Raw genomic sequence first — 27,046 nt, forward strand, 5'->3', positions numbered from 1 at the left:
CCTGTCCTTGAGTGAGTTGCGAGACATGCGAAAATATTTCAGCCATCGTTCAGGTGAGCACATTGTCACCTGGCTGCTCCAATGCTGGGATTATGGGGCCAGTAGCCTGGAACTAGAGGAAAAAGAAGCCAAACAACTGGGATCCCTTTCTGGGGAAGGGGGCGTTGACAAAGCAATTGGGGAAAAAACCACAAGCCCTCAGCCTCTGGAGGCGACTCCTGTCTGGAGTGAAGGAAAGGTATCCCTTTAAAGAAGATGTTACATATCGCCCAAGAAAATAGACAACTATGGAGAAAGGCATCCAGTATCTAAGGGAATTAGCTGTGCTTGAGGTGATTTATGGTGACCTGGATGATCAACGGTCATCCAAAGATCCAGATGAAGCCGAGTGCACACGACCCATGTGGCGGAAGTTTGTACGGAGCGCACCATCTTCGTATGCAAACTCATTGCAAGTAATGTCCTGGAAAGATGACGAGACACCAACGGTGGCTGAGTTGATTGATAGACTCCGGGATTATGAAACAAGTATCTCTTCCTCACTCGTCTCTGCTGTGGAGAAACTATCCCAAGAGGTCCAGCAACTCAAAGACAATATGTCCTACTCCCCACCTCGACAGAGCAGTGTCTCAGCTGTTAGGAATAAGCGTCCTTTGGCTCAAAGAAGAGGATACACACCATGGGCCACCCTATGGTTCTACCTGGGTGACCACGGAGAGGACATGATGAGGTGGGATGGCAAGCCTACCTCAAACCTACAGGCACGGGTACATGAACTGCAAGGAAGACCAGTCACTCAGGGAGGCTCTTCCAGGAAAGCTGCTGCTCCAATTTCCAGTGAGCAAGTCCCCAGACAGAGGAGTGGAAGTATTGATTTTATTTCTAAGTGTAATAGAGGGACTCCTGATTCACATTTACAGGAAGTGAGTTGTGACTGCCATGATCAGGACTAGAGGGGCCCTGCCTCCAGCCAGGTGGAGGAAAGGGATAACCGGGCTTACTGGACTGTGTGGATCTGATGGCCTGGCACATCCGACCCACAGGAGTATAAAGCTTTAGTGGACACTGGTGCACAGTGCACCTTAATACCATCAAAGTATATCGGGGCAGAACCCATCAGCATTGCTGGAGTGACAGGGGGATCCCAAGAGCTAACTGTATTGGAGGCCAAAGTGAGCCTAACTGGGAATGAGTGGCAAAAGCACCCCACTGTGACTGGCCCAGAGGCTCCGTGCATCCTTGGCATAGACTACCTCAGGAGAGGGTATTTCAAGGACCCAAAAGGGTACAAGTGGGCTTTTGGTGTCGCTGCCTTGGAGACGGAGGAAATTAAACAGCTGTCTACCTTGCCCGGTCTCTCGAAGGACCCTTCTGTTGTGGGGTTGCTGAAGGTCGAAGAAGAACAGGTGCCAGTCACCACCACAACAGTGCACCGGCAGCAATATCGCAACAGCCGAGACACTCTGATCCCCATCCATGAACTCATTCACCAACTGAGGAGCCAAGGAGTCATCAGTAAGATCCACTCACCCTTTAACAGTCCCATATGGCCAGTGCAGAAGTCTAATGGAGAGTGGAGACTAACAGTAGACTATCGTGGCCTGAATGAAGTCACTCCACCGTTGAGTGCTGCTGTGCCAGACATGCTAGAACTTCAATACAAACTGGAGTCAAAGGCAGCCAAGTGGTATGCCACAATCGATATTGCTAATGCATTCTCCTTAATCCCTCTGGCAGCAGAATGCAGGCCACAGTTTGCTTTCACTTGGAGGGGTATCCAGTACACCTGGAATTGACTGCCCCAGGGGTGGAAACACAGTCCTACCATTTGCCATGGACTGATTCAGACTGTACTGGAACAGGGAGAAGCTCCCGAACACCTTCAATACATTGATGACATCATTGTGTGGGGCAACACAGCGGAAGAAGTTTTCGAGAAAGGAGAGAAAATAGTCCCAATCCTTCTGAAAGATGGCTTTGCCATAAAACAAAGTAAGGTGAAGGGACCTGCACAAAAGATCCAGTTCTTAAGAATCAAATGGCAAGATGGACGTCGTCAGATTCCAATGGATGTGATCATCAAAATAGCAGCCGTATCCTGAGCAACTAGCAAAAAGGAAATACAAGCTTTTTTGGGCATTGTGGGTTTTTGGAGAATGCATATTCCAAATTATAGTCTGATCGTAAGCCCTCTCTATCAGGTGACCTGGAAAAAGAATGATTTCAAATGGGGCTCTGAGCAATGACAAGCCTTTGAACAGATTAAACAGGAGATAGTTCACGCAGTAGCCCTTGGGCCAGTCCGGGCAGGACAAGATGTAAAAAATGTGCTCTACACTGCAGCCGGGGAGAATGGCCCTACATGGAGACTCTGGCAGAAAGCACATGGGGAGACCCGAAGTCGACCCCTAGGGTTTTGGAGTCGGGGATACAGAGGGTCCGAAGCCTACTATACTCCAACTGAAAAAGAGATATTGGCAGCATATGAAGGGGTTTGAGCTGCTTCAGAAGTGGTTGGTACTGAGGCACAGTTGCTCCTGGCACCCCGACTGCCAGTGCTGGATGTTCAAAGGAAACGTCCCCTCTACACACCATGCAACTGATGCTACATGGAGTAAATGGGTTGCACTGATTACCCAGCGGGCTCGAGTAGGAAACCCCAGTCACCCAGGAATCCTAGAAGTGATTATGGACTGGCCAGAAGGCAAAGACATTGGATTATCACCAGAGGAGGAGGTGACATGTGCTGAAGAAGCCCCACTGTACAACAAACTGCCAGAAGATGAGAAGCAATATGCCCTGTTCACTGATGGGTCCTGTCACCTTGTGGGAAAGCACGTGAGGTGGAAGGCTGCTGTTTGGAGTTTTATATGACAAGTCACAGAAACTGCTGAAGGAGAAGGTGAATCGAGCCAGTTTGCAGAGGTAAAGGCCATCCAGCTGTCCTTAGACATTGCTGAACGGGAAAAGTGGCCAGTGCTCTATCTTTATTCTGACTCCTGGATGGTGGCAAATGCCCTGTGGGGCTGGCTGCAGCAGTGGAAGCAGAGCAACTGGCAGCGCAGAGGCAAACCCATCTGGGCTGTCACACTGTGGCAAGATATTGCTGCCTGGGTAGAGAACCTGGTTGTAAAGGTACATCATGTGGATGCTCACATCCCCAAGAGTCAGGCCACTGAAGAACATCGGAACAACCAGCAGGTAGATCAGGCTGCCAAGATTGAAGTGGCTGAGGTGGATCTGGACTGGCAACATAAGGGTGAACTATTTCTAGCTCGATGGGCCCATGACACCTCAGGCCATCAAGGGAGAGATGCAACATACAGGTGGGCTTGTGATCGAGGGGTGGACTTGACCATGGTCGCTATTGCACAGGCTATCCTTGTATGTGAAACATGCGCTGCAATCAAGCAAGCGAAGCGGGTAAAGCCTCTGTGGTATGGGGGACGATGGCTGAAATATAAATATGGGGAGGCCTGGCAAATTGACTACATCACACTCCCACAAACCCGCCAAGGCAAGCACCATGTGCTTACAATGGTACAAACAACGACTGGCTGGCTGGAAACATATTCTGTCCCCCACGCTACTGCCCGGAACACTATCCTGGGTCTTGAGAAACAAGTCCTGTGGCGACATGGCACCCCAGAGAGAATTGAGTCAGATAATGGGACTCATTTCTGAAATAACCTCATAGACACCTGGGCCAAAGAGCATGGTATTGAGTGGGTGTATCACATCCCCTATCACGCACCAGCCTCTGGGGAAATTGAACGGTACAGTAGACTGTTAAAGACTACACTGAGAGCAATGGGGGTGTGGAACATTCAAGCACTGGGATACACATTTAACAAAAGCCACCTGGTTAGTCAACACGAGGGGATCTGCCAATCGAGCTGGCCCTGCCCAGTCAGAACATGTAGCGCATGTAAAAAGTATGCTGGGGAAAACAGTCTGGGTTCTTCCTGCCTCAGGCAAAAACAAACTCATTTGTGGGATTGCTTTTGCTTGAGGACCTGGGTGCACTTGGTGGGTGATGCGGGAGGATGGAGAAGTCCGATGTGAGCCTCTAGGGGATTTGATTTTGGGTGAAAACAGTCAATGAACTGAATGGCACAATGCGTACTGCTATATAACATTGTGTGTCACCTCTGTGTTGTATCAATGATATCAGAGTACAAGGCTCCCAAACCATAGAAAATAAACTGTGAAACAAGCAAAGTACAGCAGTGATGGAATGGTGACTGACTTGGTATGCAGCAACCCAATGCCACACACACCATCTCTCCTGCCCTGAAAGACTGATACGACAGATGCAGCCAAGAGTCACGGACTGGGTGAACTCAATGGACATTTTAACGGACATTTTACAGGGAAGGTCCATAGACTAAGGGAATGATGTCTGTGTATTATGTTAAAGGATGGGAAGGGGAGGGGTGGTGGTTGGTAAGGTTGTATCGGATGGTATGGGACCTGGGCATGGTGTAAATGGTATGGAATAAGGGGTGGAGAATGTGCTGGTTTTGGCTGAGAAGGGGTTAATTCTCCTCACCGTCGGGGGGGGTCGGCTACATTTCCAGCTTCCTGCACTCTACCATGTTGGCGGGAGTCTGGGAGGGGCAGGGCCATGGCAGGGGCGGCTGACCCCGACTGGCCAATGGGATGTTCACTCCATACCATGTGACACCATGACCAGTATATTAAGGGGGGGCAGTTTGCGGCTTGGAGGAGTTGTGGTGTCGGGTTGGCGGGTGGTGAGCGGCTGTGTCGCGTGCGGTTTGTTTCGGCGGTTCATTCCCTTCCCCCCTCCCCCCGGGTTTCACACCTGTCATTGTTCTCCTTTGCATTGCATTTCTGTTGTTGTTTCTTTTAATTTTAATTATTAAACTGTTCTTATCTCAACCCACGAGCGTTACCCTTCTGATTCTCTCCCCCATCTATCGGTGGGGGGGTGAGCGAGCGACTGTGTGGGGCTGAGCTGCCGGCTAAACCGCGACAGCAGAAACACATGGAGAGCCCTTTAAATGGGAAGATGGGATGATAAAAGCCTGAGGGATTCCTTTCCCATAGACCTCTTTAATTTAATCAGCTAATCAAAGGCAAGTTAAGGACCGATTTTACTAGCTGTCTCTCTCAGTGTGTACGTGTGTTTGGCAGTCTGTCTCTCATTGGCTGTCTGTCTCTTCTTTCTCTCTCTCTAGTTCTGGCTGTCTCTTGTCTCTTGCACATCTCTCATTCTGTCTCTCTCTCTCTAGTTGTGCGTCTGTGCCCATCCCTCGTGCCTTTCTGCCTCTCTCCTGTGTCTGTCTCTCTGTCTTCTGGTGTCTGTGTCTGTCTCTCATTGTGTCTCTCGTGTCCGTGTATCTCGTGTGTGTCTGTTTCATTGTGTGTCTGTGTCTGTCTCATGTTCTTTCAGTCTCATCTGTCTGGCTCTTGATTCGTCTGTCTCGTCTCTCTCACCTCGTTCTCTCATTGGGCCTGTCCTGTTGGCTCCTGTGTCTCTCTCTAGCTGTGCGTCTGTCTCTCATCTCTCTCCCTCCTGTTGCTCACTTGTGATGTCTGTCTTGTGTCTCTTGCCCTCTCTCTCTCATAGCGTCTCTCGTGTCTGTCTCTTGCGCCTCATCTCTCATCTCTCGTTATGTGTCTGCCTTGCGTGTTTGTCTCATTTTATTTCTCTTGGCGCTTGTCCGGTGTCTCTCTTCTTGTCTCTCTCTCGCTAGCTGTGTGTCTCTCTTTCATCATGCTGGTCTCCATCTCACTCTAGGGGCCCGTCTCTTGCTGCATGCCTGTTGTGGTTTAGCCTCAGCCAGCAACTAAGCACCACAGAGCCGCTCATTCACTCCCCCTCCAGTGGGATGGGGGAGAGAATCAGAAGAGTAAAAGTGAGAAAACTCATGTGTTGAGATAAAGACAGTTTAATAGGTAAAGCAAAAGCTGTGCACGGAAGCAAAGCAAAACAAGGAATTCATTCACTACTTCCCATCCGCAGGCAGGTGTTCAGCCATCTCCAGGAAAGCAGGGCTCCATGAAGCGTAACGGTTACTTGGGAAGACAAACGCCATCACTCTGAATGTCCCCCCCTTCCTTCTTCTCCCCCGAGCTTTATATACTGAGCATGATGTCATATGATATGGAATATCCCATTGGTCAGTTGGGGTCAGCTGTCCTGGCTGTGTCCCCTCCCAGCTTCTTGTGCCCCCAGCAGAGCATGGGAAGCTGGAAAAGTCCTTGACTAGTGTAAGCACTACTTAGCAACAACTAAAACATCTCTGCATTATCAACTTAATAGCTACTACGAAGAAAATTAACTCTATCCCAGCCGAAACCAGGACAGTATCCACCCTTTATTCCATACCACTTACATCATGCTCAGGTCCCACGCTATGCAATACAACCTCATTAATCACCACCCCCCTTCCCATCCTTTGATATAATAAAATACACAGATTCCCTTAGTCTATGGACCGCCCCTGTAAAACACCTTTAAAATGTCCACATATGTCCACAAAATGTCCACTGAGTTCATTAAGTCTGTGACTTTGGGCTCCATCTCTTATGGTGGTGACTCAGGGCAGGAGAGGTTGTGTGTTGAGTTACCGGGCACCAAAGCCAGCTCAGGTTGGGTTGCTGCTGCACTTGCACTGCTTCTTGTAAGGCTTGTCCTCCATTGGTTCAGGTGGTTCCTGCTGTAGTAATTCCTATGACATGTAACTCAAATCATGGGTTACAACAATTTATACGTGTTTCCATTACAATCTCCACCCCTGGTCCCTTTGGACCAGTCCATAGGGTTTAACATTGCAATAAACGCCTCCCCTTGCCCCTGCTCCATCTTGGACTTATCCACAGACTACAGTCCCTTAGGGTTGTACCTGCTCCAAGCGGAGCCTTATACATGAGCCACAGTCTCTCCAGGGGTACACCTGCTGTGGCATAGACTTATCCACCACCACAGTCGCTTTGAGGTGCACCCGTTCCAGCGTGGCCTTCTCTATGGGCCTCAATGCTTTCAGAGATATACCTGATCCAACATGGCCTTACCCATGGCTGCAATACCTCCAGGGGTGTATCTGCTCTGTTGTGGGCTTATCCATGGCCACACGCTTTGAGGTGATCCAGCATGACCTCATGCACAGCCACTGATGCTTCTAGGTAAAGCAAAAGCCATGCATGCAAACAAAGCAAAACAAGCAATTCATTCATTACTTCCCATCGGCAGGCAGGTGTTCAGCAACCTCCAGGAAAGCAGGGCTCCATCACATGTAATGGTTACTTGGGAAGACAAACTCCATCACTGCAAACGTTCCCCCCTTCCTTCTTCTTCCCCCAGCTTTATATACTGAGCATGATGTCATATGGTATGGAATATCCCTATGGTCAGCTGGGGTCAGCTGTCCCGGCTGCATCCTGTCCCACCTTCCCATGGGAGCATGGGAAGCTAGAGAAGTCCTTGACTAGTGTGAGCACTACTTAGCAACAACTAAAACACCTCCACATTATCAACACTGTTTTTAGCGCAAATCCAAAACATAGCCCCATACTAGCTACTATGAAGAAAATTAACTCTATCCCAGCTGAAACCAGGCTACTCCCCTCCCCCTCCCCCCCCCCCCCCGACTTGGACACCACCCCCCCACCACCACCACCCCGGTCACAATCACACACTCTCAGTCTCCCTCTGTCTTGGTCTTAGACCCCCTCCCTCTCTGTGCTACCCCACCTAGCTCTCTCTCCACCTTCTTGGTTTCCTCCCCACCTCCCCCCACCCCAAATTTTTTGGTCTCGCCTACCCACTTCTCTCTCCCTCTCCTCTGTCTCTCCCTTCCCCCTCCCCTCTCCCTCCCCCCTCTCTCCTTCTCTTTTCCTTTTCTATCTCTCTTTCCTTCCCTCTTTCTCTCTCCTGCTCTCTTTTTTATTCTCGTCCCCTCTCTCTTTCTCCTTTTCCCTCATCTTTTTTTCACTCTCTCCCTACCTTTCTCCCCTGCTATTTATTCCTTGCTCTCCCTTTTCCCTCTGCCCTTATCTCTCTCCCACTCTTTTGCTGCCTCTTTCTCCTTCTCTCTTCCTCCACCTCTCTCACTCTCTCTGTCCCCCTCTTCCCCCTCTCTGTTTCGCCCTCTTCTCTTCTTTTTCTCTCTTTCTCCCCCCATCCCCTGTATCCCTCTCGCCCTCCCCATCTCCCTTCCCCGTCTCCCCCTTCCCTCTGTTCCTCTCTCCCTCCCCCCCTCTTTACTTATATCTTCTCCCACTTGTTCTCTCTTTCTCTCTCTCACCCCCCTCTACCTCACCCCCTCTACCTTTCCTTACCTACCTCTGCCCCCCCTCAGCTCTCTCTATTTTATCTTTATTTTCTCGCTATCTTTTGAATCGTCTCTCTCCCTATCCTTTTATCTCTTTTTCTCTCTCACTTTTGTACGCATCCTCTTTCACGCTCTTGTTCTTTCTCTCACAGGGATAAGGTAATTATTTCCAAGTATTACAAACTCTTGATCCTCAAACTTAGATACATCTCTAAAATAGATCTAAATATATGTTTCTAAAAAACAGCTCTTCTGAAGGTTTTTTGCTTTGTTGTTTTTAAAGCATAGCATTGTCAAAATCCATTTACTGATTATTACAGTTAATTGTGCCTTTTCTGGGGGTTCGTTACCTCACATGGGGTTTTATGAGATCAGGGAAAATATCCGGGGTTCTGGGGAGTCTGTTTTACTTGCCAGATCCATCTGCTGTCTGCATCAGCTCAGGATTGCCCTGCTGGTGTCGGTTCATCCCACCCCGTTTCTTGACTATGATTTACAATGCCATGCATCAAATCTGCCCAGGTCGGGATGGGTCGGAAGCGGGGTTGGCTGTCCTGACCCTCCTGAGCGTTATGTTCTATGCTTTGTCTTATTTCATCCCTCTTTGCAATGAGGTAGGATTTTAAAACAGCAGGGGCTCCCCTTATCAGTGGTCTCATGGCTTGGGGGTCTACAGGGGCAGAGATAAGGCAGTTACCATATGCACCCCTGCCATTCATAGCCTGAAGGCAGGCTGATTTTGTGACAGCAGTAGGATGTTCACTTAACAATCTTGTTGCTATAGCGCTGGGCTCCTCTCTATCCCGAGGGTCTATGCCGCCTGCCCAATATGCTACTCTATCACTCTATTCCGCCACGTAATAGAGTGTGGTTCAGTGTTAGGGGATGGTCCGTCATTCAGGAACACTCCTGGTCCCCAAAAGCCATTGGCTTTGCTTTGATCTAACATAATGCAATCACCTCCAGTTAAGGAGACACGCCACAGATATTCACTCTTGCTTTCGCCAGGCTTCCGCCCATATTGTTTGTGCAGATGGGCCAGTTGAAGGGGGTCCCATGGAATGGTCTTTACGGTGTCTCTCTGGTTGCCCCCTTGAGGTCCAGCAGATGTCTCAGTTTTAATAATGGGGGCTACCTTAAGTTCTGATTCATCTAATTCACTCTCATCACCAAGTTCTTGATCAGGGTCCTCCCAAATATCTCCATCCCAATCTTCCGGGGAAACGATTAGCTTACGAATTGTTGGACTAGATGATCCCTGAGGTCCCTTCCAACCTGTGATTCTGTGAATTTTTGCAGGATCTGGGGGGTTGGGGGCCCGAATTCTCATGAGTTCTAGTTTATCCTCTAAATTCCTGTGTTTTTCTTTTGCCTCCCCCTGTTGTTTTAGCAATTGGTCTATTCGCAGAGATAACAGCATTTCTTGTCGTTTTCTTTGTTCAACCTCATCTTGCAACGCTCTCATTTCCTGTTCTTTACAGTTCTTGTACTGATATGCAGCTCCCAAACATGTTCCCAACATTTTGCATATTATTCCCTTCTCTTTACCGTCTTTCAGTTTCCCTCTTACAAGGTTTAACTGTTCTTTTATCTTATTCCAATTATCCCGCTTTTCGCACGCCCAATCACCCGAAAATTTTGGTGAAGGGTTAACTCCGTGCCTCCGTAAGTAGCCAGTGATTGAATCCACCATCCTGCCGAGTGTGCCAATTTTTGTCCCAGGTGAATTATTAAGAGATATATGTTTCTAAAAACCAGCTCTTCTAAACGTTTTTGTTTTGTTGTTTTTAAAGCATAGCATTGTCAAAATCCATTTACTGATGATCAGTGTTACCAAATTTTAGCTCATAAAACATTAAATGCCTTGTTTGTAGTCTACTGCCTTTTGTTTGTGCACCTTTACATTCATGTTGTTCTCATCCATGACTGTTATCCATATATATAGATGAGCAGTTGTCCAGATGAATTTTTTTAGTATTGGTATGAACATTTAGAAGTACTGATATGGAGAAATGTAATGATGTTACCACGAACGTAAGATGGAATAAAATAAGTGCTGGTGTAATTTATTTTTTTTTTAGTTCTGTTATGGTATGTTGCAATATTTTTGACCCATTCTGACAACTGTCTGTAAATATGAAAGGAATGCAGAGAGAGAGAGGTGCACGTATGAAAATGAACATGTTCGATTTGGGGGTATTGATGTCTACCTAAAGAAGCAATGTGCATATATAGCCATAAACTATTTAAACTGAAAGTGCGAAGCAGTCTGACAGTTGAGTTCCTCTTTTTCACTTCTGTTTTTCTATAAATGAACTAATGCCATGTTAATTTTTCTACTTTCAGTCATCAAGTAAACAGGATAATAATTTACCTGCAGAAGACAAAGAGATGGATACTGTCAAAGAAGATGATGTCCCGTTTGAAAAACTCAGCAAAGTATGTGGAATGTTACTCTTTTTAACTTGAAGAAGTTAACTTTAATACTGTGTACTTTGACTTGCAACTGTATCTTCAAATACTTAGAAGCAACAGTTGCTAGCACCGTGACTGTCTCAGGAGTGATTTAAAATGTAAAGTTTCATATGTATGCAGATATATTTATACTGCTCATTGAAGCTAATGGGAATTAGAGATATCATCAGAGAGCAAACTTTAATGTAATGATATTTACTAACAGAAAGCATCTTGATGTGATGAAATTTTTTGCCTAAGTTGCATATCAGAAGCTTCAGTTTTGTGATTTCCCGGAGAAATTCTTGATCATTCAAACTGTATCTTAAGTTTGCTAAGACACTTGATTTTTTTCTTATCTTCATAGGATGTGATGAAAACAAATGATATATATAAAGTAGCTAGAAGAGGAAGGAAGAGAAAGGTAACAATATATTTAACTGACTTGTTAGAATCTGGATTAGAAGGTATTTTCTTATGGGATAGTCCGATTTCTTTAATGATAGATTGCGCCAGTTTATAGTGCTTTTACCTTTTTACCTTCCACCTTCCCCCCCCATTGAAAGGGTTGTAGTAACTTCTGTTTTCCCAGAGGCCATTTTGACACGCGTGGTTCTGTGTTTGAACTTGATGCAAAGTAGGGAGCTCCCATCTTTTCCTGGTTTAGTGTAAATAAGAACTGTTAAGGAATAAATTGTTGTTAAACCACTAGCAAAATTATCTCTTTTGACATCCCCCCCCAACATTTCTGTAATGTGTTCATAGTACCGAATCAAACACTTGAAATACTGTCCCTTTTCATGAGGCTATGCTTATGTAATCGCATCAATCCGGCATAAATCTGTCCTCCTCCTGAAAGCAGTGGTCCCAGCTACCTGCACTTCTTGTGCAAGCGTTAATGCTCGTGTAGCCACACAACAAGCCAGATCGTGGAGTTGATCTAGAATAAAGAGGGGTAAAGTCTAATTTTAAGTTGAAGCCATTTCCTGATTCAGCTTGCTTGCATTAGTGCTGGCAGCAGAAATGAGTAGGAAGGTATAACCATGGCCTTAGTGTGCTATGCCATGAATCATTACCATACTGAATATCAGAAAGATAAAGAAAGATGCAGCATTTGTATGTCCTTATGAGAATTACTTCTCTTTTTTTAGAAAACAGAGTTTAAATAATACCTTATTAAAAATTCAGCCTCCAACCTGGAACACTGAGGAGCCAAAAGATTGTGTGGGTGTTTTGGGTTTTTTTAACTTCCCAAAGGGACAAAAACCTCTCAGATGACACTCTGAAAGAGAGATCTCGTTCTTGAACTTTTTAAACACTCAAGCTTTCTGTTTCTTTGGCCTCAAAATTGCTTCCAGGCCCAAGATGATTTTCTCTGTCAGGCATGTGCAGCTCTGCTCAGGTAAAAAAGATATTTGAAAACTTCTCCCATGAGTTCTTCAAAATTAATTGAGGGTGGGGGTTTTTTGTTTTGTTTTGTTTTTTAAAGTCTGAGCCTGACCTTATTCATATAAAACTGGACTAATTGCATCTACCTCCATGTCAGTGGTATGAGCTAGAACTAGTTTTGATACTTTTGGTACTAACAAGGCTACAAGCATGTGTAGTGGACAAAGATGTACAAAGGGGTACATTTTCTTAAATCTTCCCTTACTGTCCAATTTACTGCAAAAGGCATTGTAGGCGCTCAAGAGAATCTGACTGCAGGATTGTGTTGGAGCGGGCAAGGGCTGGAAGGGAGAATAAAGGTTGGGCATGAGAGGGGTGGGGTGGTAAGGTAGGGTTTTAGCCTGGAGGAGTTGGTGTGCAGGGTAAGGGTTGGTTTTGGAGTGGTTGTCAGGTAGGGCATGGGTTGGGCTTGGAAGAGTTGGTGGGTAGGGTAAGGATTAGTCTTAGAGGGGTTGCTGGTAGGTTATGAGTTGGGGTCGGTGAGCAGGGAAAGGATTGGGCTTGGAGGGGTGGCTGGGTAGGAGAAGGGTTGGAGCTGGAGAGATTGGGTAGAGTACGGATTGGACTCGGAGGGGATGGTCTTGGAGAGGTTTGGCTTGCTTTGAGGGGTTGGGTGTGAAATGGTTGATGGGCTTGGAGGGGCTGGTGGGAAGGGTAAGGGCTGGACTTGGAAGGGATTTGGAGTTAGGGTAAGGGTTGGGCTGTTTGGGCTTGGCGGGCAGGGGTTGGTGGGTAGGATAAGGGCTGTACTTGGAAGGGGTGGGGCTGAAGGAGTTGGCGGGCATGCAAAGGTCTGGTCTTGGAGTATTTGGGGTTAGGGAAAGTGTTGGGCTTTGACAGGTTGACAGGCAGGGTAAGGGTTGGGCACTGAGGGGCTGGCGGACAGGGTAAGGGTTAGGCTTGGAGGGGTTGGTGGGTAGGGTAAGGGTTGATCATGGAGGGGTTGGCAGCAGGGCTTGGAAGCACTGGGCTTGGAAGGTTTGGTGGTTAGGGAAAGGGTCAGGGTAAGAGGGGTTGGCGTTTGTGTTGGGTAAAGTGTTGGAGTTTAAGGAGTTGAGGGATCAGGCTGAGGGTTGGGCTCAGAGGGGTCGGCGGTTAGGGTAAGGGTTTTGGTTAGAGGGATGCAGTTAGGGTAGAGCGTTGGTGTTAGCAAGTTTGGTGGTTAGACTAGGCCTTGTGTTTAGAGGGGTTGGGGGCTAGGCTGGGGGTTGGGCTTGAGCTGCTTTCAGTTGGGGTTAGAGTGGTTGGGTTTTAGGCTAGGGGTACGGGTTGGGCTTGGAGGAGTTGGCAGGAAGGGTAAAAGCTGGAGTTGGAGGGGTTGGCTAGGCCTTGGGCTTACAAAGGTTGGTGGTTAGAGATGTTGGCAGTTAGGGGAGTTGGGGTTTAGGCTAGAGGTTGGGCTGAGAGGGATAGGGTAAGGTTTGGGCTTAGAGTGCTTGGTACTTAGGGTTAAGGGATGGGCCTAGAGGGGTTGGGCTTAGAGGGGTGAGCAGCTAGGTTTAAGGGTAGATCTTTGAGGGCTTAACCATCTGGATATGGGTTGAGCTTGGAGGGCTTGGTGAATAGGGTAGGGTTTGGGTTTGGAGGGGTTGGCAGGCAGAGTAAGGGTTAGTCTTGGAAGGGTTTGCTGGCAAGGTAAGAGTTGGGCTTGGAGGGGTTGATGGATTGGGCTTTGAAGTCCTTCATGGGTAGGGGGAGGCTTGGAGCCAGAGGGGTTGGCTGTTAAGGCTTGGAAGAGGTTGGTGGGTAGAGGAAGAGTTGGGGTTGGCTATTAGTGGAAATTTTGGGCTTGGATGGGTTGGCGGTTGGGGTCTGTTTGGGGGTTAAAGGACTTGGAGGCTGGGCTTGGAGGGGTTGATGGATAAGAAAAGGGTTGGGCTTGGAGGCGTTGGTGGGTAGGGTAAAGGTGGGCTTGGAGGATTTGGGGTTGGGATTGGAGGGGTTAGTGCATAGGGGAAGGGTTGGAGAGATGTATTGGGCATAATTGGCAAGGTTTTGGTAGCAGGGGCAGGCTGCAAGGATGACCTGTGTAGGAGGAGGTCATGGACTGCCCTGTGCTGGTCATAGCCAGTTCCAGCCAGCGCAGCAACAGACAAAATGGACTGACTGCGCACCAGTACTGAACCACTCAGGTGACTTTACAGCGCCTCTGCAAAAAAACATATTTAAGGATGGTAAATGCTGAGAAAACAATGCCAGAGCAGGATGACCAGCCCGCGGGGAACCCATGATGGAGCAGTCTGTTCCTGAAGGACTGTACCCCGTGGAAAGGATCCACACTGGAGCAAGGGAAAAGTGTGAGGAAGGAGCGGCAGAGACGAACTGTTATGAACTGACCGCAGCCCCCCATTCCCCACTTTCCCCTGCACCGCTCGTGGGGGCAGGAGGTAGAAGAGTCAGGAACAAAGGAGTGAAGTTGGGTCTGGAAAGAAGGGGTGGGGTGGGGTAAGGTGTTTTTAGTATTGTCTTTGTTTCTCACCATCCTACTCTATTTTTAACTGGCAACAAATTAAATTATTTTTCCCCAAGTCAAGTCTGTTTTGCCTGTCATGGTAATTGGTGAGTGATCTCCCTGTCCTTATCTTGGCCCATGAGCTTTTCCCTTGTCCTGCTGAGCAGAGGGAGTGAGAGAGCGGCTGGGTGGGGGTCTGTCATCCGGCCAAAGTCAACCCACCACAGTGTGTATATTTATTTGTATTTTATACCTCTGTTTGTTTGTGTGCCTACTGGGAATACATGCTTAGCCTCGCTACTGGTTGGACCTGGGGACATGGAGCTGTGGCAGCCTCGCTTCTCTCAGGCTGTCGGATTCAGAAACCCCTAACACTGGGGACATAGAGAGAGGGAAGGCAGAGAGAGGGGGAGAGAGAAGGGGAAGACAGAGAGAGGGCAAAAGGAGGGGCAGAGAAAGAGAGGCTGAGAGAGAGAGGCAGTGTTGTGGTTTAGGTCAGGACAGACTAAAAGCATGCATTCATTACTATGCAATAATTGTATCCACGTGAAGGAGTTTGGCAACTTATTGCCTCTGTGAAAGAGTGATTATTAATGCATAGAACCTTGTCTCAAATGTCTACAGGGACAATTTTGTTTTGTTCGCTTTCTGTTCATAGCCATGGAGATGTTAAGCTATGCATCCATAACTGACTGTGCTGGTTTTGGCTGAGAAGGGGTTAATACTCCTCACCGTGTGGGGGTCGGCTACATTTCCAGCTTCCCGTGCTCTGCCACTTGGCGGGAGGCTGGGAGGGGCAGGGCCATGGCGGGGGCGGCTGACCCCGACTGGCCAATGGCAGGTTCATTCCATACCATGTGACACCATGACCAGTATATGGGGGGGGGCACTTTGCGGCTCGGAGGAAGCGTGGCGTTGGGTCGGCAGGCGGCTGTGTCGCATGCGGTTTGTTTCGGCGGTTCATTCCCCTCTCCCCTCCCTTCCCCCGCCCCAAGGTTTCACGCCTCTCGTTGTTCTCCTTTGCATTGCATTTCTGTTGTTGTTTCTTTTAATTTTAATTATTAAACTGTTCTTATCTCAACCCACGAGCGTTACCCTTCTGATTCTCTCCCCCATCCCACCAGTGGGGGAGTGAGTGAGTGAGTGACTGTGTGGGGCTGAGCTGCCAGCTAAACCACGACACTGACCAGCCATTATGACTGGTAGTTCCACTCCTTGGACATATGTAGCCCACACAGGTTGGTTTTTCCACCTAATTCTTAGAAGTGCTCTTGCATCTTAGGTGTGCAGCTCACAGCTAACTACTTTTCCCATTGAAGTATTAGGAAGATGTAACATATGGGCTCCGCTATCCCAACGTTTTCCTTTGCAGCTTAACCATACTTTTTCATTATTAGTAAGGTGGCCAGTTGCATACCTTGGCAGGTAACGTCCAAAGAGTCATTCTGAACACCAGTAGAAATAGTCTGAGATACATTTTTCATTACTTCCCAGGTCCATCTTTCTATTCAGTGCAATCGGAGGTGAGCCATTTCTAATCAGACAGCAGGTTTAGCTAGCCCCTCAAGGCGCTGAGAGGTTAGTTGCCAACCACTTGCAGCTGGGCTTGGAGGGCTTGGATATCCACGGTGTTTAGGGCAACTCCTCCAAGTCCTAGAATTCCTGATATGTCTCTTTTAGTTCTTCTGTGGATGCCTTGTTCAGGGAACATGGCATGTTGAATCCTTATAATAAAAGGTGCACAGGTGGTATTGTGTCAACTTACATTCCAGTCCCACTTAATGTGGTACTCTTTCTCTTATTGGATTACTCCAAGTAAAGTTTGCCACTTGCCTATGGTAAACATATCGGAGGGTGGTGTTATAAATACTTGTGAAGTTGGTGGTCCAATTAAGTCTAGTCGTCATACTGGTGAGAAGTCCTTTACATTCACTAATATAGCCTACATACCAGGCTACGTTTTTACCTGCTCCGCTCTGGCTGCTATTCTGAGTTAACTGGATTGTATTATCATTAGGGATTATTATACAGTTACACATTCCCCTTCAATTTCCTACCACACCGTGAATCCTCCGATATTTTTTGTTACGGTTCATTTCATATGATTCCCTCTCATTCCACGTTGGCGTGGTATCTTGCAGCCAGCACTGGGGGGTGGTTGTTTGTGCCACTGTTAAGGTCAAAGTCCAGACTGCTGTCCATACCAAAACAGGGTTCATCTTTCTGTGTATAATGAGGTCCGCAGGGGGTTAATTACAGTCAGTGTGTGTGTAGGTACACATTTAATTTCTCTGTTTTTTTTTTTTTTTTTACTCGTGCTGTATGTCCTGGTCCGTGTGCAAATGCTACCACCCCCCCACCCCGCACCCCACCCCCATGTTTTCCCTTTCCCTAAGGGGGTGACATCCCAAACAATCATGTTTCCCATCTAATCATGGCCTGTCACAATCGGAAACTTATCTCCAGCTACTGTTCTGACAGGCTGTGAGCAAGAGGTCCCACTGGAATATTAGGCTTCAAAACGAGCTAAGGCCTCTGATGGGAACCAGAGGTGTGATGAAAACTCTTCAAGGGCAGAAGTATGGTGTGAGCACTGACTGGGTTATGTTATAGTTGCTCTGATATGCAAACTGCTTGTGCTTAATCAGGAGTAGGTAGGGGTATCAAGGCTAAAGTAAGATAATTCTGTCCAAAAAACATATAATGGAAATTAAATACAACCAGCGTGGACCGTAGAGTCAGAAGGGAGTTGTTGTGGGTTAACCTTGGTAGGCAGCTAAGCACCACACAGCCACTCGCTTGCTCCCCACCCCCAGTGGGACAGGGGGAGAGGAAAAGAAGAGTAAAAGCAAGAAAACTCATGGGTTGAGATAAAAATTAATAATCAAAGGAGAAGTAGAAGAAGAGAGGAAGAAAACAAAACAAGTGATGCAAAGGCAATCACTCACCACCTCCCATGGGTAGACCGATGCCCAGCCAGTTCCTGAGCAAAAGATGGCTAACCTACCTAAACCCCTCTCCTCTCCGTTTTATTACTGAGCATTACATTATACAGCATGGAATATCTCTTTGGTTAGTTCAGGTCAGCTGTCCTGGTTGTATCCCCTCCCAGCCTCTTGCACACCCCCAGCCTGTTCCCTCGGGGTGGGGGGGGGAGGGGGGGAGGTGCAGGCAGGCAGACTGAGAAACAGAGAAGGCCTTGACGCTGTGCAACCACTGTTCAGCAATAGCTAAAACATTGGTGTGTTATCAGCATTGTTTTGGTCACAAATCTAAAACACAGCACCATACAAGCTGCTATGAAGAAAATTAACTCCATCCCAGCCAGACCCAGTACAGGAGTCTTGGGATGCAAGGCCACCTTCATCTAGGTAACTGTATCAGCCATACCGTAATACCATATTAGGCCAAAATTGCCTAAGTAACAGTGTCGGAAACACCAAATTTGGGTACAGTTGTAACAGTATTGGGACCAATGAGGAAAAAGTAATTAGGGCCAAGTTGTTTGTTTGGGACGTGTTTGGTTGGAGAAAAAGGAGGTTGCAGAGGTGGTTAAAAGGTGTGTTCAGGAAAAGAAAAAATGCGGAATAAGGTATAAACATCAGGTGGAGGACAAAGAACTAGGGGATTTTGCAGCAGTAGAAGTGCAGAGGCCTACAGATGGTGGTGAAGCTGACCTGCAGACCCAAGCTCCCCAGGACACTGGAGGGAACCCCCTTGGACAACCTGCTGAACTCTCCATCAGGCTTATGCCAAGAAGACTTGCTGTGGGGGGATGGAGTAAGAAGGAATAAACATGTATGGACGGATAGACTTGTGCCTTACTGCTAAGTGCAGGAGGAAAGGCAACAGGACTGCAACTTAATAGCACTTACATGTGTTTTATAAGTTTTCTTTATAGTAATATAACTGTGTATCAGCAATGATGCTACTAATAAGCAATGGAATTGTAACTCAATGTCGCTTGCAGTGATATAATTGTGTACTAAGATTGCTAATAATAGTGGTGAGTTTGTTATCCAACTAAGTTATTATTAGCTTTTTAAAGGTGTCGCTTAATCAGTAAATATAACCATCTCGCTCAGTTATGTCTCAAGCCTCCAATCTAAAAGGGGAGAGTCTTTGGACTCAGGGAGGGAGAGTTAAGGGGAGAGTCTTTGGACTTGATGATCCTAGAGGTCTTTTCCAACCTTAATGATTCTATGAGTCAGACTTAGGGAGGGAACGCAGGTCTAGCCTGGCCTGGGCCTGGCTGGGATGATGCCTCTCCAGTGTTTACAAGCCAAGTGGCTTCTGCCAAATGAACATCCCAATTTCTCATATCCCCTTTTCCTTGGGCTTGTAGCATGGTTTTCAGGGGTCCATTATGCCATTCTACCTTTCCCAAGGCCTGGGGATAATAGGGAATACAGTATATCCAGTCAAATCCATGTTCAGCTGTTCCTAACTTTATAATTTCATTTTTGAAATTACAGCCACTGTCAGACTCAGTTCTTTCAGGTGTGCCATGTCTCCACAAAATTTGTTTTTCAAGACCTACTACTGTGCTTTTAGCAGTGACATGGGTCACTGGGTATACGTCTCCAGCCAGTCTGTAGTCATTTCTACCATGGCTAGGACCTATCAATGCCCCCTAGTAGTCCTGCACAAAGGTCCAATATAGTCTACTTGCCACGCATCTCCAAATTGGTGGTTTAAAAGTCATCTTCCATGCCTCAATATTTTTTATTGTTTAGCTTTTTCACTAATGCACAAATTTCAGTCCTTTGTTATTCGTAATAACATTTTATATTTAATATTATTATTATGTAGAATAGGTTCTTTAGACAAGTCCACCCCTCGGTCTCTTGGCCAGCTATAGGTGACATCTCATCCTATATGTCCTGACGTTTCATGAGCCCATTGAGCTACAAATAGTTCCCTTTTATGTTCCCAGTCCAGGTCTTTGTCAATTGTGGCAATCTGAGCAGCTTGGTGCACTTGATGTTTGCTGATTTGTTCTTCAGTGGCACTTCCCTTTGGGACATGGGCTCAAACTCCCTTCATATGCTGCTAGTATCTCTTTTTCAGTCGGGGTGTAGCAGGCCTCAGATCCTCTATATCCTCAGTTCCAAAACCCTAGAGGTCAACCTCGAGTCTGTCCGGGTGCTTTCCGCCAGAGGCTCCAGGTGGGGCTATGCTCCCCGGCTGTGCTGTGAAGCATGTTTCTCACAGCTTGTCCTGTCCAGACCGTCCCAAGAGCTATCGCATGAACAGTTTCCTGTTTAATCTGTTCAAAGGCTTGTCCCTGCTCAGGGCCCCATCCAAAACCATTCTTCTTTCAGGTCACTCAATAGAGAGGGCTCACAATCTGACTGTAACCTGGAATATGCATTCTCCGGAAACCCACAACGCCTAGGAAAGCTTGTGTTTCTTTTTTGTTATCTGGTGGGGACATAGCTGTTATCTTATTGATCACATCCATTGGGGTATGACGATGCCCATCTTGCCATTTTATTCCTAAAAACTGGATCTCCTGTGCAGGTCCTTTGACCTTGCTTTGTTTTATGGCAAAACCAGCCTTCAGAAGGAAACACAAACGCTTCCTCTGCTGTGTTGTGCCACACAATGATGTCATCAATGTATTTGAGGGCCTGCACCCTGTTCCAGTGCAGTCTGGACCAGTCCATGGCAAATGGTAGGGCTGTGCTTCCACCCCTGGGGCAGTTGATTCCAGGTGTACTGGACACCCCTCCACCACATGAAAGCAAACTGTGGCCTGCACTCTGCTGCCAAAGGGATCAAGAAAAGCGCACTAGCAATATCAGTTGAGGCATACCACTTGGCCACCTTTGACTCCAGTTCATGTTGGAGTTCTAGCATGTCCGGTATGGCAGCATCCAACGACAGCATGACTGTTCAGGCCACTGTAGTCCATTGTCAGCCTCCACCCTCCGTCAGACTTTCACACTGGCCATATGGGACTATTAAAGGGTTAGTGAGTCTTGCTGATCACTCCTTGGTTCTCCAGTCGATGGCAAAAAAACTCATGGATGGGAACCAGGGAGCCTCGGTTGGTGCGATATTGCTGCCAGCGCACCATCATGGTAGCAGTCGACACTTGCTGTTCTTCGACCCACAGCAAGCCCACAGTGAAGGGATCCTCCAAGAGGCCGGGCAAGGTAGACACCTGTTTAATCTTCTCTGTACCCACAGCAGCTACATGAAAGGCCCACTGGTACCCTTTTGGGTCTTTGAAGTACCCACTCCTGAGGTAGTCTATGCCAAGGATGCACGGAGACTCCAGGCCGGTCACGATAGGATGCTTCTGCCACTTGTCCACTGTTAGGCTCACCCTAGCCTCCAGTACAGACAACTGATGGGATCCCCCTGTCACTCCAGAAATACAGATGGGTTCTGTCCCCCTTGTACCCTGACGGCATTAGGGCATGCTGTGCACTGGTGTCCACCAGAGCCTTATACTCCTGTGGGTCCGATGTGCCAGGCCATCGAATCCATACAGGCCAACAAACCCGATTGTCCCTTTTTTCCACCTGGCCAGAGGCAGGGCCCTTCTATTCCTGGTCGGAGTATTCATTACCTGACCTCTGTAGCTGCAAACCAGAAGTCCCTTCATTAGGATCAGAAGGAGGATCAGCCCTTCTATTCTGCCTGGGGAACTGCTCAACAGCAACTGGAGCAGTAATCTTCCTGGACGAACCCTTTTTGGCCGCTGTTTGTCCTTGCAAGCCACTTACCTGATCTTCTAGGTTCAAGGTAGGTGCGCCGTCCCACTTCCTCATGTACTCCCTGTGGTCGTGCAGATAGAACCACAGAGTGGCATGAGGCGTGTGCCCACAGTATCCTTTCCCTTGAGACGAGAAAGGCAGGCCAGTCTAGCCACAGTTGGTGCCTCGAGGTCTGTCCAATCCATTATCACCAGGGTATTGGCATATGACGTTGGTGCACTCTGTACAAACTTCCGCCACATGGACCATGTGCACTGAAATTCATCTGGGTCTTTGGATCCCTGGTCGTTGTCCAGGTTGCTGTAGATCACCTCCACCGCTACTTATTCCCTCAGATACTGGATACTTCCCTCAGTGGTGGTCCACTCGCCTTGGTTTACAAGATCTTCCTTGAGGGGATACCTCGCCTTCACGCTCGACAGGACCCACCTCCAGAGGCTGTGGATTGTTGCCCCTCTTCCGATCCCTTTGTCGATACCCTGGTCCCTAGCAAAGGATCCCAGCTGCTGGGCTTCCTTGCCCTCTAATTCCTGACTGTTGGCCCCAGTATGCCATCATTGGAGTAATCAGGTGATAATTTGCTCGCCTGGATGACGGTCGAAATCTTTCTGCATATCTCGCAGCTCATTCAGGGATAGGGGCCGGGTGGTTTCTGACTCGTTTATGATTTCTCTCTCTTCCCCCTCCTGTTCTTGAGACAGCTTTGCTGCAGAACAGGCTGCCTATTCTGATTCTTCCTCTCCTGCTCCCTCTTAGGCGAAGCTTCTTCCTCCTTTACTAACTGTCATGGTTTAACCCCAGCCGGCAACTAAGCACCACACAGTCTACTACTTCCCATTGGCAGGCAGGTGTTCAGCCACCTCCAGGAAAGCAGGGTTCCATCACGCATAATGGTTACTTGGAAAGACAAAATGCCATCACTCAGAACGTTCCCCCCTTCCTTCTTCTTCCCCCAGCTTTATATGCTGAGCATGGTGTCATATGGTATGGAATATCCCTTTGGTCAGTTGGGGTCAGCTGTCCCAGCTGTGTCCCCTCCCAACTTCTTGTGCACCCAGCCTACTCGCTGGTGGGGTGGTGTGAGAAACAGAAAAGGCCTTGACGCTGTGTAAGCGCTGCTCAGCAATAACAAAAACATCCCTGTATTATCAACACTGTTTTCAGCACAAATCCAAAATATAGCCCCATATTAGCTACTATAAAGAAAATTAACTCTGTCCCAGCCAAAGCCAGCACACTAACCGAGTTGACTTCCTTTTCCATTGTTTCTTCTTGACTATAGGAGCAACAGTTGAGGGTTGGGTCTCTGGTTTAGCCACGGTGTCCATTTGTATGTCTTCAGATCCAGAGACCCTCTCACCCCCTTGAGGGTGCTGAACAGTGGCTCGGTAGGCATAGGCCAGGCCCCAGCACAGTGCGAGAAGTTGTGTCTCTTTGGCAGAGCCAGGGCACCCTTTTTTCAAGTGTTCTGTTACTTCATCAGGATTCCACGCTTGTTTGAGAGTGAAGTCCCAGACCATCAGAGCTGAAAAATGCTCTAGCTACCTGCCCATATTCTCCCACGCACTTTGCCACCCGTGATCAGACTTTGTCAGGGCACACCCATGTGTGATATTCCTAAATAGTTGGTTAACTTTGCTTTTTCCAGAAAAGCTGGAAACAGATTCTTGACTGTATTGATTTTGGCTGGGATAGAGTTAATTTTCTTCATAGTAGCTTGTATGGGGCTATGTTTTGGATTTCTGCTGAAAACAATCTTGATAATACAGGGTTGTTTTAGTTACTGCTGAGCAGTGCTTAGACAGTGTCAAGGACTTTTTCTGCTTCTTATTGTATTGGGTTTGCATGGCAAGGTTTTGGTAGCGGAGGGGCTACAGGGGTGGCTTCTGTGAGAAGCTGCTAGAAGATTCCCCTATGTCCGACAGAGCCAATGCCAGCTGCCTCCAAGATGGACACACCGCTGGCCAAGGCCGAGCCAATCAGCGACCGTGGTAGCGCCTCTGTGATAACATATTTAAGAAGGGGGGAAAAAAAAACCCGCGCAACACCAGCAGCAGTCGTAAGAGAGGAGTGAGAATATGTGAGAGAAACAACTCTGCAGACACCAAGGTCAGTGAAGAAGTAGGGGGAGGACATACTCCAGGTGCCGGAGCAGAGATTCCCCTGCAGCCCGTGGTGAAGACCGCGCTGGAGCAGGTGGGTGCACCCGAAGGGGTCTGTCACCCCATGGGAAGCCCGCGCTGGAGCAGGCTCTTGGCAGGACCCGTGGAGAGAGAGGAACCCACGCTGGAGCAGGTTTCCTGGCAGGACTTGTGACCCCGTGGGGGACCCACTCTGGAGCAGTCTGTTCCTGAAGGACTGCACCCCGTGGAAGGGACCCACGCTGGAGCAGTTTGTGAAGAACTGCAGCCCATGGGAAGAACCCACGTTGGAGAAGTTTGTGGAGAGCTATCTCCCGTGGGAGGGCCCACATGCTGGAGCAGGGGAAGAGTGTGAGGAGTCCTCCCCCTGAGGCGGAAGGAGCAGCAGAGACAATGTGTGATGAACTGAACAAAACCCCCATTCCCTGTCCCCCTGTGCCACTTGGGGGGAGGAGGTAGAGAAAATCGGGATTGAAGTTGAGCCTGGGAAGAAGGGAGGGGTGGGGGGAAGGTGTTTTAAGATTTAGTTTTTCTTTCTCATTACCCTACTCTTATTTGATTGTTAATTAATTAGGCTAATTTCCCCAAGTCGAGTCTGTTTCGCCCGTGACCATAACTGGTGAATGATCTCCCTGTCTTTATCTTGACCGACAAGCCTTTCGTTATATTTTCTCTCCTCTGTCCAGTTGAGGAGGGGTGTGATAGAGCGGCTTTGGTGGGCACCTGGCATCCAGCCAGGGTCAACCCACCACACTTACACCACCTTGCCAGTGAGTAGGCTGGGGGTGCACAAGAAATATCGGAGGGGACACCAGTGAAATACTGGTAGCCGAGGTGCCAGCAGCAGTTGTGATTCTGTCCCCACCGCTTCAGATGCTGCCCACATTCCCTCATAGGCGGCTAATATTTCTTTTTCTGTTGGGATATAGTTTTCGTCAGCAGCTTGGTAGCCTCGGCTCCAGAATCCAAGGAGTCTTCCTCTGGTCTCTCCTAGTGCTTTCTGCCATAAACTCCACTGGCTTGTTTTGTCTCCTGCTGATGTGTGTGGTATGTTTTGGACATTTGGACACCCAGAAAATGTATTTCTTGGTGCAAGTCCTTATTCTTCTTGATCGCAAATCCTGCATTTAGTAAAATTTCAGTGATCTGTTTGCCTTTGCTATACACTTCTTGGGTGGTGTTTCCCCATACTACGATGTCATCAATGTACTGTAAGTGATCTGGGGCGTTGCCCTCTTTCAAAACCTTTTGTATAAGTCTGTGACAGGTGGTGGGGTGTATTGGGTTTACACGGCAAGGTTTTGGCGGGGGGGGTGGGGGCGGGCTGCAGGGGTGGTCTCTGTGAGAAGAGGAGGCAAGAGGCTGCCCTGTGCCAGACACAGCCGGTTCCAGCCAGCTTGGCAACAGACCCATTGCAAGCCAAAGCTGAGCCAGTCAGCGAAGCTGGTGGCACCTCTGTGAAAAACACTTAAGAAAGGGTAAAATACCACATGTCAGTGTAAGAGTAGTGAGGAAAAAAAAGTGTGAGAAACAACACTGAAAATACCAAGGTCAGTGAAGAAAGGGGGAGGAGGTGCTCCGGGTGCGAGAGAAGATATTCCCCTGCAGCCCGTGGAAGAGACCACAGTGGGAGCGGATATATCCCTGCAGCGCATGGAGAGGACCACACCAGAGCAGGTGGATATTTCCTGAAGGAACGAGCCCACGCAGGATCAGGTTCTCCTGGCAGGAACTGTGGCCCATGGAGAATCCATGTTGGAGCAGATTTTTTTCCTGAAGGTCTGCATCCCTTGGAAAGGACCCATGCTGGAGCAGGGGAAAATGTGTGATGAGGAAGCAGCAGCAGGGAGGAACTGTTATGAACCTCCCGTTCCCCATCCCCCCTGCACTGCTCTGTGGGGCAGGGGAGGTAGAGGAGCTGGGAATGAAGGAGTGAAGTTGAGCCTGGGAAAAGGAGGGGAGAGCGGGAGGGAAGGTGGTGTTTTCATTTTTGTGTTTGTTTCTCACCATCCAACTCTATTTTAATCGGCAATAAATTAAATTGATTTTCCCCAAGTTGAGTCTGTTTTGCCCATGGAGGTGATTAGTAAGTGTCTTTGTCGCCACCCACGAGCTTTTTCATCTTGTTTTCTTCTCCAGTCCTGTTGAGGAGGGGTAGTGAGAGAGCAGCTGGGTGGGCATCTGGCAGCCAGCCAAGGTCAACCTACCACAGGGGGCTATGCTTCCATCCTTGCGGCAGACAGTTCCAGGTGTATTGTACTCCTTTCCCAGTATAGGCAAACTGTCATTTATGCTTAGGTGTCAGGGGAATTGAGAAAAAAACATGTTAACTATGTCAGTGGTCTCATGCCAGGCAGCATTCTTTGCTTCAGGTTCATACTGTAGTTCTAGGATATCTGCATATCTGCTACTGCTGCACTCAAGGGTGGTGTTACTTCATTCAAACCTCAAGAGTCTATGGTTGATCTCCCTGTTGGCTTTTCACACCGGCCAGATGGGGCTGTTGAAGGATGAATGGGTTCAAGCAACCACCCTTTGACTTTCAAGCTCTTTCACAAGATTGTATATGGGACACAGCAAATACCTTTTGGTCCGATATTGCTAGATAGTCAGCGATGGCCATCGGGTAGACACACCAAAGTTGGAGGAGCTGCGTGCTAGTGAGACTCCTCAGACTGCTACATGTGTCGATGGGCACAATGAACCGCACTTGAAGTGTTTCTACACAAATGCGCGCAGCATGAGGAACAAACACGAGGAGCTAGAAGCCTTGGCCCAGTCCCAGAGATATGACATCTTTGGCATAAGTGAAACCTGGTGGGATGAGTCCTGTGACTGGTGTGCCGTGATGGATGGTTACAAGCTCTTCAGGAGGGACAGGCAGGGCAGGCGAGGCGGGGGCGCGGCATTGTATGTAGCGGAGCAGCTGGAATGCACGGAGCTTGCAGTTGGCGATGGCACAGTTGAGAGCCTCTGGGTAAGGATTAAGGGACAGACAAATAAAGCGGATGTTGTCGTGGGAGCCTACTATAGGCCACCCAGCCAGGAGGATGACACCGAACTAAGGGATGCCTCTAAGTCATCTGCCCTTGTCCTTATGGGGGACGTCAACTTGCCAGATGTCAACCGCGAATACCACACAGCTGGGACAATCAGGTCCAGAAGGTTCCTAAACCATGTGGACGACAATGTCTTGGTACAGGTACTAAGGGAACGGACCAGGAAGGGTGCCTTCCTTGACTTGTTGCTTATTAACAGAGAGGGCCTCGTGGGTGAAGTGGAGATTGGGGGCCGCCTTGGCCACAGTGACCATGAAACAGTCAAGTGTAAACTCTATGGTGACAGGAGGAAAGCTGCCAGCAAGACCTCAGCTCTGGACATGAGGAGAGCAGACTTCAGGTTGCTCGGGGAACTGCTTAGTAAGGTCCCCAGGGAAAAAGCTTTTGAAGGTGCTGGGGTCCATCAGTGCTGGTCGCTTTTTAAGTACCACCTCCCAAAAGCACAGGAGCAGGCCATCCCAAA

The 27,046-nt window shown here is 48.3% G+C and overlaps 1 protein-coding gene across 4 annotated transcripts in view; it reads left to right on the forward strand.

Moving 5' to 3' along the window:
• Positions 1-27,046, forward strand: part of LOC135310856 (lens epithelium-derived growth factor-like) — a 112,599-nt gene that overhangs the window by 46,563 nt on the left and 38,990 nt on the right. For all 4 annotated transcript variants that reach the window (XM_064439921.1, XM_064439918.1, XM_064439919.1 and 1 more), the window contains 2 exons: positions 10,647-10,739; positions 11,122-11,178. In XM_064439921.1, coding sequence (XP_064295991.1) covers positions 10,647-10,739; positions 11,122-11,178 — 150 coding nt within the window. The remainder of the gene's footprint in view (positions 1-10,646; positions 10,740-11,121; positions 11,179-27,046) is intronic.

This window comes from Phalacrocorax carbo (assembly GCF_963921805.1).
Source record: "Phalacrocorax carbo chromosome W unlocalized genomic scaffold, bPhaCar2.1 SUPER_W_unloc_3, whole genome shotgun sequence".
Lineage (NCBI taxonomy): Eukaryota > Metazoa > Chordata > Aves > Suliformes > Phalacrocoracidae > Phalacrocorax > Phalacrocorax carbo.